Raw genomic sequence first — 13932 nt, forward strand, 5'->3', positions numbered from 1 at the left:
ACCGATACTTTTAAGAAAGTAAAAAAGAAAAGAAAAAAGAAGGGTACTAAACAACAGTTGCGCACATTAAAGAAGGGCTTGTTTATTGCTAAGGCCATATGGTCAAAATTAAATGATTTGATAATAATCTATAACAATAACTTATTTCACTAGCAAATTGCTGTTGAACGAACAAACCACTCACCAGATGGGAAAAAGGACATTTTACAATAACTTCAAATACCACCCGCACCCGGGCTGTAGTTTACCAGTTTCATTGAACGCACGGCCTGTTGTTTTTCCGACGGCAGCTGCAGATTGTATTAGCCTAGAGATCTAGACGCACCCTAGTGGCAGCTGGCTGGTCAGGCTAGCAGACTGTTACATACCGGTGTTGAATCCTCTACAGTAAAACAGTCAAACTTTACACCGCTTAGCTGTTAGCTGTCAGCATTTTAACAGTGTTTAATCCAGCTACCAGCTAGCTTAGGCTACCTAGCTGCTGTCGAGTATAGTGTTAACCAGTACGGTGTTTGTTGCCTGTATCAGTCCGCTTTACATCGCATTGTGAAGAGCAGACATATCAGGGCACCAGATTTCGTAGCCAGGGTTGGCAGGAAGAAGTAACAAGTAGCTACAGGTTCCAATCAATGATCCAGGCAGCACATTCTCGCCTCCCTCCTTCATTTTACAGTCGAATAGTGGCTAGAACGGCCCGGTCAAACGCCAATATGGAATGGATTAATATGAGTTATTTTTTTAACGCCGCTATTTTTCTCAGATTAATTAATCAAATTCACGCCGCTATTTTGACAGCCCTAATAAAAGACGATTTAGAAAATCAAATGAATATGAATGTCTTTGTTTACATTTCTCTCGGTTTCCAGGTGCCAGTTTGTTCTGGGGGTCTCCGTCCAGTTCCCTCCCACATCAGGGAAGAACAGGCCCCTCGCCTTCCTCACAGGCTTCCACCTGTCCGCCATTAACGGCCTGGGGCGACGAACAGTGACATCACAGCTCAAGAGGCTGCCTGTTCCCCTGCTCAGCACAGGTGAGACAGTGAGCTTCTGATAGCATCTTTTTTAAAGGTAACTTTAGGCTTTCACCCTGACTCTGTCTCCATGTGTCTGAGTGTCTTACATTTGTGAGGTGTGTTGTAGTGTGTTGTAGTGTGTTTGTAGTGTGTTATAGTGTGTTGTAGTGTGTTATAGTGTGTTATAGTGTGTTGTAGTGTGTTATAGTGTGTTATAGTGTGTTATAGTGTGTTATAGTGTGTTGTAGTGTGTTATAGTGTGTTGTAGTGTGTTATAGTGTGTTATAGTGTGTTATAGTGTGTTATAGTGTGTTGTAGTGTGTTATAGTGTGTTATAGTGTGTTATAGTGGTTAATTTGTTATAGTGTTATATGTTGTATGTGTTATAGTGTGTTTATGTGTTATAGTGTGTTATAGTGTATTTATGTGTTATAGTGTGTTATAGGTGTTATAGTGTGTTGTATTGTTGTATGTGTTGTAGTTGTTATAGTGTGTTATATGTGTTTATATGTGTTATAGTGTGTTGTATGTGTTATAGTGTGTTATATGTGTTAGTGTGTTTGTAGTTTATTGTTATAGTGTGTTATGTGTGTTTATAGTGTGTTATATGTGTTGTAGTGTGTTATAGTGTGTTATAGTGTGTTTATAGTGTGTTATAGTGTGTTATAGTGTGTTATAGTGTGTTATAATGTGTTATAGTGTATTATGTAGTGTATTGTAGTGTGTTATAGTGTGTTATAGTGTGTTTATAGTGTGTTATAGTGTGTTATAGTGTATTGTATGTATTGTAGTGTGTGTTATAGTGTGTTATAATGTGTTATAGTGTGTTATAGTGTGTTATAGTGTGTTATAGTGTTTTATATGTGTTATAGTGTGTTATAGTGTGTTATATGTGTTATAGTGTGTTATAGTGTGTTATAGTGTGTTATATGTGTGTTATAGTGTGTTATAGTGTGTTATAGTGTGTTATAGTGTATTATGGTGTATTGTAGTGTGTTATAGTGTGTTATAGTGTGTTATAGTGTGTTATAGTGTGTTATAGTGTATTGTAGTGTGTTATGTGTTATAGTGTGTGTTATAGTGTGTTATAGTGTTTATTGTTTATAGTGTGTTATAGTGTGTTATAATGTGTTATAGTGTATGTAGTGTATTGTAGTGTGTTATAGTGTGTTATAATGTGTTATAGTGTGTTATAGTGTGTTATAGTGTATTGTAGTGTATTTAGTGTGTTATATGTGTGTTATAGTGTGTTTATAGTGTGTTATAGTGTGTTTGTATGTATTTAATGTATTTTTGTATAGTGTGTTATATTATTATAGTGTTTAGTGTATTGTAGTGTATTGTAGTTATTGTATTGTTATAGTGTGTTATAGTGTGTTATAGTGTATTTGTGTTATGTAGTGTATTGTAGTGTATTGTGTGTATTTATTGTTATATTGTATATGTGTTTATATGTGTTGTTGTGTTTATATGTGTTGTATGTATTGTTGTTAGTGTATTATTATGTATTATAGTGTGTTATATGTATTTAGTGTTGTAGTGTATTGTAGTGTATTATTGTAGTGTGTTAGTGTGTTGTTATAGTGTGTTATAGTGTGTTGTAGTGTTTTGTAGTGTGTGTTATAGTGTATTGTAGTGTATTATAGTGTATTTGTAGTTATTATAGTTATTGTAGTGTGTTATAGTGTGTTATAGTGTGTTTGTAGTGTGTTGTAGTGTGTTATAGTGTATTATAGTGTGTTGTAGTGTATTATAGTGTGTTATAGTGTGTTATAGTGTGTTATAGTGTGTTGTAGTGTATTGTAGTGTATTGTATGTGTTATAGTGTATTATTGTTATAGGTATTTGTATTGTAGGTATTGTATGTGTATTGTAGTGTGTTATAGTGTGTTATATTGTGTTATAGTGTGTTATAGTGTGTTATAGTGTATTATGTAGTGTGTTTGTAGTGTATTGTAGTGTGTTGTAGGTGTTATAGTGTGTTGTAGTGTGTTATAGTGTATTATAGTGTATTATAGTGTATTGTAGTGTGTTATAGTGTGTTTATAGTGTGTTATATGTATTATAGTGTTTTGTATGTGTTTGTGTATTATAGTGTGTGTTATAGTGTGTTGTAGTGTATTATAGTGTGTTGTAGTGTGTTATAGTGTATTATAGTGTGTTGTAGTGTGTTATAGTGTGTTATAGTGTATTGTAGTGTGTGTTATAGTGTATTGTAGTGTTATATTATAGTGTGTTGTAGTGTGTTATTAGTGTATTTTAGTGTGTTATAGTGTGTTGTAGTGTATTATAGTGTATTGTAGTGTGTTATGGTGTGTATGTTTTTATTTAATTGTTTAGTGTATTGTAGTGTGTTATAGTGTGTTATAGTGTGTGTTATGTAGTGTATTATTGTAGTGTGTTATAGTGTGTTATAGTGTATTGTAGTGTATTGTAGTGTGTTATAGTGTGTTATAGTGTGTTATAGTGTGTTATAGTGTGTTATAGTGTGTTATAGTGTGTTATAGTGTGTTATAGTGTGTTGTAGTGTGTTGTAGTGTGTTGTAGTGTGTTATAGTGTGTTGTAGTGTGTTATAGTGTGTTGTAGTGTGTTATAGTGTGTTATAGTGTGTTATAGTGTGTTGTAGTGTGTTATAGTGTGTTATAGTGTGTTATAGTGTGTTGTAGTGTGTTGTAGTGTGTTGTAGTGTGTTATAGTGTGTTATAGTGTGTTGTAGTGTGTTATAGTGTGTTATAGTGTGTTATAGTGTGTTGTAGTGTGTTGTAGTGTGTTGTAGTGTGTTATAGTGTGTTATAGTGTGTTATAGTGTGTTGTAGTGTGTTGTAGTGTGTTGTAGTGTGTTATAGTGTGTTATAGTGTGTTGTAGTGTGTTATAGTGTGTTATAGTGTGTTATAGTGTGTTGTTGTAGTGTGTTGTAGTGTGTTGTAGTGTGTTGTAGTGTGTTATAGTGTGTTATAGTGTGTTATAGTGTGTTATAGTGTGTTATAGTGTGTTATAGTGTGTTATAGTGTGTTGTAGTGTGTTGTAGTGTGTTATAGTGTGTTATAGTGTATTATAGTGTATTATAGTGTGTTATAGTGTATTATAGTGTATTATAGTGTGTTATAGTGTATTATAGTGTGTTATAGTGTGTTATAGTGTGTTATAGTGTGTTATAGTGTGTTGTAGTGTGTTGTAGTGTGTTGTAGTGTATTGTAGTGTGTTATAGTGTGTTATAGTGTGTTGTAGTGTATTGTAGTGTGTTGTAGTGTATTGTAGTGTGTGATGTATATTCTTCATGTTATGTGTGTCGGTGTCTGATGTAAGGACTGTGTTTGGATCATATGTCTGATGTCTTGTCATGAAGTGCCTTGCGATTGTGCCACAAACCCAACTGCCCCCAAGGGACAATAAAGTTATCTACTACTACTACTACTACTACTATTACTACTACTACTACTACTACTACTACTACTACTATTACTACTATTACTACTACTACTACTACTACTACTACTACTACTACTATTACTACTATTACTACTACTACTACTACTACTACAACAACAACAACAGGGGATCCATCTCTACTTTCATACACACATATGTCTCTATGAAGTATATATACAGTAGAGCTGTTGAAATTAATCAAATAATGGATGCATGGAATCGTGGACATGGACGATGCTGCATCGATAATCAACCAGCTCATAATCTATTATTTCTGTTTACAATGTAATGTAGGCCTAACAACATTTCTGTTCACATATTCTGGGATGTTAACACATTCAGCATGCAGAATGTTTGGTTTTTGGAGCTATGAAAAGCTATGAATTAAATATCCTACATGGCTTTAAGAGAAACATGGATTTGAATGCATCGTGATGCATCGAGATATCGAATTGAATCGCTGACATGATAATCATAATGGAATCAGGAGATCAGTGAAGACTCACCCCTCTAATATACAGTATAGAATAAGAGGTTGATGAAAGGGCTCGGTGATGTCATGTGATGGGTGCTGAGGTTGCTGCTGACGATGGTCGTTGTGGATTATATTGGGTCATCTTTGTAAGCTGATATGCATGTTTTCCTAACCTGTATAGGTCACTGCTATCTGTGCACCTTGTACTGGTATGTACTGGTATGTACTGGTGTATACTGGTATGTACTTGTATGTACTGGTGTATACTGGTATGTACTCGTATGTCCTGGTGTATACTGGTATGTACTGGTATGTACTGGTATGTACTGGTATGTACTGGATTGGGAAACCCTGGGTTGAATGAACTAGTTGATAACCAGCGTCGTGACTACAGGTGTGATTCTTCACTGATCTCCTGATTCCATTATGATAATCATGTCTTTGATTCGATATCTCGAATCAAATCCATGTTTCTCCTAAAGCCATGTAGGATATTTAATTCATAGCTTTTCAAGCTTCAAAAACCAAACATCCTGCAGTGCTCTGATACTAAATAACTTGGACACATAAAACTATACAGCACTGAGCACATGGCACCTCCTGAATGTGTTAACATACCAGAATATGTAAACAGAAATGTTGTCAGGCCTACATTACATTATAAACAGAAATAATCTATCCAAGCATCCATTAATTGATTAATTTCATCATCTCTAGTCGTGACAGAGCTGATTCAGGACCGAGGTAGTTAGGTCAGGTGAAGCTGGGGAACTGAAAGAGATCCCGAACATGCTGATCTGGATTCATACAGTAGTCCAGGCCTCTGGTCGCCCTTCAGAGACACAAATCAAGTTGAAGTTGATGCTGCAGGGACACAACAACAACTACAACAACAACAACAACAACAGGGTCCAGTTCTAAAAGGACTTTATAGTGTTTATACTAAAATATATCATCATATTCTAGGTTATCCCTGATGCCTCGGCTGCAGAGACACAACAGGGAAAGGTTACTGTTAGCTCATCATTTAAACTGCTGAGTCATGACTTTGGGCTGACGTTATAACTGCAACACAGCAGATATATAGACGGTCATATGGTTCCATGGTAACTGTTAAAGTCACAGACTCCCTCGCTGCTCTAACGCTGATCTAACGCTGCTCTAACGCTGATCTAACGCTGCTCTAACGCTGATCTAACGCTGATCTAACGTTGATCTAACGCTGCTCTAACGTTGATCTAACGCTGCTCTAACGTTGATCTAACGCTGCTCTAACGCTGCTCTAACGCTGATCTAACGCTGCTCTAACGCTGCTCTAACGCTGATCTAACGCTGATCTAACGCTGTTCAAACGCTGTTCAAACGCTGTTCAAACGCTGTTCTAACGCTGCTCTAACGCTGCTCTAACGCTGCTCTAACGTTGCTCTAACGCTGATCTAACGCTGATCTAACGTTGATCTAACGCTGCTCTAACGCTGCTCTAACGTTGCTCTAACGCTGATCTAACGCTGATCTAACGTTGATCTAACGCTGATCTAACGCTGATCTAACGCTGATCTAACGCTGCTCTAACGTTGCTCTAACGCTGATCTAACGCTGATCTAACGTTGATCTAACGCTGATCTAACGCTGTTCTAACGCTGATCTAACGCTGTTCTAACGCTGATCTAACGCTGTTCTAACGCTGATCTAACGCTGATCTAACGTTGATCTACCGTTGATCTAACGTTGATCTAACGCTGATCTAACGCTGTTCTAACGCTGATCTAACGTTGATCTAACGCTGATCTAACGTTGATCTAACGCTGATCTAACGCTGTTCTAACGTTGATCTAACGCTGATCTAACGCTGTTCTAACGTTGATCTAACGTTGATCTAACGCTGATCTAACGCTGTTCTAACGCTGCTCTAACGCTGCTCTAACGCTGCTCTAACGCTGCTCTAACGCTGATCTAACGCTGTTCTAACGTTGATCTAACGCTGATCTAACGCTGATCTAACGTTGATCTAACGCTGATCTAACGCTGCTCTAACGCTGCTCTAACGCTGATCTAACGCTGTTCTAACGTTGATCTAACGCTGATCTAACGCTGATCTAACGTTGATCTAACGCTGATCTAACGCTGATCTAACGTTGATCTAACGCTGATCTAACGCTGTTCTAACGTTGATCTAACGCTGATCTAACGCTGTTCTAACGCTGCTCTAACGCTGTTCTAACGCTGCTCTAACGCTGTTCTAACGCTGATCTAACGCTGTTCTAACGCTGATCTAACGTTGATCTAACGTTGATCTAACGCTGATCTAACGCTGTTCTAACGCTGATCTAACGCTGATCTAACGCTGTTCTAACGCTGCTCTAACGCTGCTCTAACGCTGATCTAACGCTGTTCTAACGCTGATCTAACGCTGATCTAACGCTGTTCTAACGCTGTTCTAACGCTGCTCTAACGCTGTTCTAACGCTGCTCTAACGCTGTTCTAACGCTGATCTAACGCTGTTCTAACGCTGATCTAACGTTGATCTAACGTTGATCTAACGCTGATCTAACGCTGATCTAACGCTGATCTAACGCTGTTCTAACGCTGATCTAACGCTGCACCATATCACCTCAAATCTAAATCACCATTAATCACATATTCTACCTCCATCACCAGAATTATTAATCACCTTGTTCTAAAGTGTCTCTTTCTGAAGTGTGAAGTGTGCACGTGTGTGTGTGTGTGTGTGTGTGTGTGTGTGTGTGTGTGTGTGTGTATGTGTGTGTGTGTGTGTGTGTGTGTGTGCGTGTGTCTGTGTGTGTGTGTGTGTGTGTGTATCTGTGTGTGTGTGTGTGTCTGTGTGTGTCCCAATGTTATAACATAACTGATAAAGTAAACATCCACATGGAGTTCAGATTTAGCATCACAGAAATAATCTGACAGCAGGACCCAGAGCTAGATCCGGGTCTCTGGGGACCCAGATCTAGATCCGGGTCTCTGGGGGCCCAGGTGTGAAGCCCCAGGTGTGCCGCGTGCGTCTCACCTGAAGGGGGGACAGCGGGAGATCGGGTCTGGTTTCAGGGTATGGTGCTGTCTAACTTCAGTCCTGCCGCTATAACGTTAGCTGGGCATCGTTAGCACGGCGGGCGGGATACGGTTAGCACGGCTCAGCACGGCTCAGTTCGGCCCGGCCCGGCCCGGCAGGCTCCGCAGCTCCGGGACTCCAGCGGCGCTCGCGACGGGTTCAAGGCCGGGAAACAGCGGCTGCGCCGGGGCGTCGGTCCGTTGGCAGCCACTCCGCCGCCATTCCGCTGGAAGTCAGACTCGGTCCCGGTTCGGTGTCGGTGTCAGCGGGCTGCTGCCGCGGCTTCTCATCTTCCTTTTTAACGGCAGAAGGGCCGAGGCTGCAGGAAGGAAGAAGGGAAGGAAGAAAACGCGCGGGGCACGCTGGGAAACTGAGTTCAGTTCTTCTTCTTCTTCTTCTTAATCTAATGGCGGGCTACAAAACAACTTTTCGGGGGAAAGCCTATTCTGCCAGCTACTGTATCGGAGTAGGCGTCTCTAGCGCTCTAGAGATATGCTGGCTCTATACACGCTAAAAGTCCTGATTATTAACATGGAGTCTGGTGGAGATATGCTGGCTCTATACACGCTAAAAGTCCTGATTATTTACATGGAGTCTGGTGGAGATATGCTGGCTCTATACACGCTAAAAGTCCTGATTATTTACATGGAGTCTGTTGGAGATAAACTGGCTCTATACACGCTAAAAGTCCTGATTATTTACATGGAGTCTGGTGGAGATATGCTGGCTCTATACATGCTAAAAGTCCTGATTATTTACATGGAGTCTGGTGGAGATATGCTGGCTCTATACACGCTAAAAGTCCTGATTATTTACATGGAGTCTGGTGGAGATATGCTGGCTCTATACACGCTAAAAGTCCTGATTATTTACATGGAGTCTGGTGGAGATATGCTGGCTCTATACACACTAAAAGTCCTGATTATTTACATGGAGTCTGGTGGAGATATGCTGGCTCTATACACGCTAAAAATCCTGATTATTTACATGGAGTCTGGTGGAGTTTGGTGATGGTGATTTCGGGGCTGTTTCATGTTAAACTAAAAGGATCTTACTCTTTAACTAAAAGGTCTATCTCTGTAGGGATCCATCCCATAATGTTGTCAGACACTTAGAATAATAATGTGAGTCTGTCAGCAGCAACAACAGAACTTTTAATGACTCTAACTGCTGCTGAACATTAGTCCTGTAGGGTTACAGTACAGCTCGGTTCTGGTTTAATACTGGACCAGTTTCAGACACAGAGACATGGAGACCAGAGTCCAGGGTGAAGAAACCCCGATGTTTAAACCAACAGTGAAGCATTATAAAGTGTTATTGTAATGTCCGGATGTGACCACAAGGTGGCAGCATACTCACACACACAGGCAGACCGTCACCCCCCTTCCTCACCCATTCTCCCCCCACCCTCTTCCTCTTGGCTTTTATACAACAGTTATTGTTCCAGTTTCTCCTCTGTTTTCTGGAGATCCTTCTTGTCTGTCTGTGTGTTTCTGTTTGCACCAATCATCATTCAGATGTCTGATGTTTCCGGTGCAGCGGTGAAAGAAGAAGAAAAAGAACTCAGATTATTTACTAAAACTACAATTACATTTTAATTTTGACTTAACCCTTGTGTTGTCTTCAGGCGCCACACGCCGGCCACAACAACGGGACGGGCCGCCACTCGCGGGACGCCAACCCCGGTCTCCTGGGTAAAAGTCCTGTATATACATACATATATATATATATATATACATATATATATATATATATATATATATATATATATATATATATATATATATATATATATATATATACAGTGCTTGGAAATGTACTTGATTTAACCTTTTGCCACATTTCGGCTCATATATATATATATAAACTGTAATTTTTGTGAAGAATCAACAACAAGTGGGTCCCAATTATGAAGTGGAACGATATTCATTGGCTATTTCAAACTTTTTTAACATATAAAAACTGAAAAATTGGCGTGCAAAATTATTCAGCCCTTTACTTTCAGTGCAGCAAACTCTCCAAGAGTTCAGTGAGGATCTCTGAATGATCAATGTTGACCTAAATGACTAATGGTTATAAATATAATCCAGCTGTGTGTAATCAAGTCTCCTTATAAATGCACCTCTCTGTGTAGTCTCAGAGGTCCGTGTAAGCAGAGGCATCTATAAGAACAAGGAACACACCAGGCAGGTCAGATACTGTTGTGGAAGTTTAAAGCGGATTGGATACAAAATATTTCCCAAGCTTTAAACATCCAAGGAGCACTGTGCTTGATAATATTGAAATGGAAAGTATCAGACCACTACATATCTCTGAAACCGGCCGTCCCTCTAAACTTTCAGCTCATACAATGAGAAACTGATCAGAGATGCAGCCAAGAGGCCCATGATCCTCTGGATGAACTGCAGAGATCTACAGCTGAGGTGGGAGACTCTGTCCATAGGACAACAATCAGTTCATTAATACTGCACAAATCGGGCCTTTATGGAAGAGTGGCAAGAAGAAAGCTATTTTTGAAAGATATCCATAAAAGTGTAGGTTAAAAGTTTGCCAAAAGCCACCTGGGAGACACACCAAACATGTGAGATAGAAGGTGCTGTGGTCAGATGAAACCAAAAATGACTTTTGGCAACAATGCAAAAGCGTTATGTTTGGCGTAAAAGCAACACAGCCATCACCTTAACACACCATCCCCACTGTCAAACATGGTGGTGGAGCATCATGGTTTGGGCCTGCTTTTCTTCAGCAGGGACAGGGAAGAAGAGGAAGCAGAGTCTGAGCTGTACGGAAGCACTTTCCTGCCAAAACTAACTCATCATTTACACTCTGGAAACATCAAGTGTTCACATTCTTCACACTCTCACAAATAAATCCAGAAAATAACAGAAAACCTTCCGGAAGCTTTTATTACTTTGTTGAGATAAAAATAAGTCAAAAATGCGTAAAAAAATCTTCAATTTTGTTTCCCATTTTTGTAATTATTTTCTGTTATTGTTTGGGCACTTTTCTAAAAGGTTTTTGGCGGGATTTAAAAAAAATATATATCAATGTATTTTTTGCACTTTTTGTTGACGTTTTAGACATTTTCAAACGTTTTTTACTCATATTTGGATTTTTTCGGTTTCCTTGACGTTTGTGTCTCTTCTTCCGATGTTTTGGCACTTTTTTTTAAATGTTTTTAATCAGGTTTTTTCACAAAGAAAAAAGTCGGAAAAAAAAGTTTTAAAAATAGGAAAGGAAAAAATTCTAAATATTTAAAAAAAAAGTCAAAAAAGCGCTTAAAAAACAAACAAAAAGCATAATCTTTTTTCAAAAAAGTGTTAAAAAAAACAAACGTAAACATAAGTTGAAAATGCTTTAAAAAAAAACTAAAAAACTTTAAAAACATTTCAGAAAAGCTTAAAAAAAAACGTTTTTAGTCGTTTATAGATGAATATTTGGATGCCAAATGTGACTGAATTTTGGCAGTTTGAAAATTTTAATTCCCATTTTGTTCTGAGCGTTTCCGAAGACGTTAACGTCGGTTTGAAGCCTCAAAGTTTACTGAAGATCCCAAAATATTAAAGTGACTTTAGGAGAAATATTCTTGAATGAATCTTAATCAAAAAGTTCTTAAAACCCCCAAAAACCTTTTCCTTTAATTTAGAAAACATGAACAGCGTTTAGATTCAGAGTTTTCTAACTTTATATTTTGTTAGTTTTGGCAGAAATGAGCTTCCGTACTTTCTGAAACAAACTAAAACTAAATCTTCTCAAATATAAATTAATCAACAACAACAAACAGGAAGTAGAAAATACAGTTTCTACTTCTACTCAGTTAAACTTTTTACACAAAATGTCACAAAAACAGAAACACAGAAACGTCAAGTTCAGGCGCTTCTCCGAAAACTACAAACGTTTAAACTACAAACTCTTCTTCTTCTTCTTCTTCTTCTTCTCAACCAGTGAAAACATTTCTATAAATCTAGACAATAACTCAGAAAGAAATGTTTAAAGTTCAGAAAGAAACAGACGCTAAAATAAAAACTTCACTTATAGTTTTCAGGAAATGCAAAAAAATTTCAAAAAAGTGTCAAAAAAATATGTCAGAATTTTTGGGGGGAGAGGGGGTAGCGACAAAACAGCGGAAAAAAACTAACAAAAATATTGAAAAAAGTGATAAAAACATCTGAATATGTCCGACAGGTGCAGTAGGTACGATTATAAAACTACCATTCTGTCATATCTGCTGAAACTGCCCCTATGTTCAGATGCACCAATCAGGGCCAGCGGGGAGTGTCTAACTGTTCAGATGCACCAATCAGGGCCAGCGGGGAGTGTCTAACTGTTCAGATGCACCAATCAGGGCCAGGGAGTGTCTAACTGTTCAGATGCACCAATCAGGGCCAGGGGGAGTGTCTAACTGTTCAGATGCACCAATCAGGGCCAGGGTGGTGTCTAACTGTTCAGATGCACCAATCAGGGCCAGGGGAGGTGTCTAACTGTTCAGATGCACCAATCAGGGCCAGGGGAGGTGTCTAACTGTTCAGATGCACCAATCAGGGCCAGGTGGAGTGTCTAACTGTTCAGATGCACCAATCAGGGCCAGCGGGGAGTGTCTAACTGTTCAGATGCACCAATCAGGGCCAGGTGGAGTGTCTAACTGTTCAGATGCACCAATCAGGGCCAGGGGGAGTGTCTAACTGTTCAGATGCACCAATCAGGGCCAGGGGAGTGTCTAACTGTTCAGATGCACCAATCAGGGCCAGGGGAGTGCTCTAACTGTTCAGATGCACCAATCAGGGCCAGCGGGGAGTGTCTAACTGTTCAGATGCACCAATCAGGGCCAGGGGGAGTGTCTAACTGTTCAGATGCACCAATCAGGGCCAGGGGGAGTGTCTAACTGTTCAGATGCACCAATCAGGGCCAGGGGGAGTGTCTAACTGTTCAGATGCACCAATCAGGGCCAGGGGGAGTGTCTAACAGTTAGACACTCCCCCTGGCCCTGATTGGCTAAGTCCTGGATGTTCACAATCCTACCTACGGCACCTTTAACCAATCAGCAACTGCCGCTCGGCGTCTCCTAGTTTTGGTAGATCTACGTTTTAGTTTCGTAACTTTTTGTACGATATCGTACGAATGCGTTGCTCTGAGCCGAGGTCCGAGGAGTCAAGGAGATGTTAAAGAAGTATTATGGGATGTTCATTTCTCTCATGTGAAGTGTTTTCAATCTTAAATATGTGACAGTCCTACTGGTCCTACTAGTCCTACTGGTCCTACTGGGTCTACTGGTTCCTACTGGTCCTACTGGTTCCTACTGTTCCTACTGGTCCTACTGGTCCTACTGGTCTTACTGGTTCTTACAGGGTCAGTATATCAACACTTTCTACTGATCTCAGATCTGTTATCAGGAATAATTATCTTCATCGTCGTCTTCACAGCTCGCTGGTCCCAGTTTAAACTGGTTTAAACTGGTTTAAAGTCTCCGTGAGCGCTGCGAGTCCTGAAGAGTTCCCCTCTGTTCCCCCACGAAGCGTTCGTACGTATCGCTACGGAGACCAAAGCAACGTAGCTCCTGTGTTTACTACTGTCAGCTGTTCCCGTCCGGAAGAAGTTACGGAGAAAACACGAGACGTTACCCGGGAAACGGTCCACAGGTCTCCTTAACTTACAGACACAAAAACATCCAAAAACTATATTGTACAAAAAGTTACGCACAATAATTCGAAATTACAGCAACCGTCAAACCCAGCTGACACGCCACGCAGCAGTGTGCAGGAGGCTTTAAGATTAGACACCAAAACTACTAGTTCAGATATGAACAAAGTGTGTTTTCTCCTTAACTTCCTCCGGGACATGAGCTCGATGCTGTTTTAAGCCCCCAACGTTGACTTCAAGGCACCTAACCCTGACCAACAAGGGGGTCAGCCAGCGTCCACAGACCGAACCTCCTATGGCGCCATTCTGA

The 13932-nt window shown here is 39.8% G+C and overlaps 2 protein-coding genes across 3 annotated transcripts in view; one reads left to right on the top strand and one right to left on the bottom strand.

Annotated features, from left to right (window-relative positions):
* The window catches only part of zbtb37 (zinc finger and BTB domain containing 37), a 103672-nt gene extending 95326 nt beyond the window's left edge, over nucleotides 1–8346 (bottom strand). The window contains exon 1 of one of the 2 annotated variants that reach the window (XM_039811231.1): nucleotides 7944–8346. The gene's annotated coding sequence lies outside the window, so the exon portion shown is untranslated. The remainder of the gene's footprint in view (nucleotides 1–7943) is intronic. The other variant, XM_039811229.1, reaches the window with a different exon arrangement.
* Nucleotides 1–13357, top strand: part of LOC120565575 (SCL-interrupting locus protein homolog) — a 30147-nt gene extending 16790 nt beyond the window's left edge. The window contains exons 16-17 of the mRNA XM_039811460.1: nucleotides 867–1030; nucleotides 13212–13357. Of these exons, the coding sequence (XP_039667394.1) occupies nucleotides 867–1030; nucleotides 13212–13357 (310 nt within the window). The remainder of the gene's footprint in view (nucleotides 1–866; nucleotides 1031–13211) is intronic.
* Nucleotides 13358–13932: the final 575 nt, after the last annotated feature.

The sequence above is a fragment of the Perca fluviatilis genome, chromosome 9 (assembly GCF_010015445.1).
Source record: "Perca fluviatilis chromosome 9, GENO_Pfluv_1.0, whole genome shotgun sequence".
Classification (NCBI taxonomy): Eukaryota; Metazoa; Chordata; class Actinopteri; order Perciformes; family Percidae; genus Perca; species Perca fluviatilis.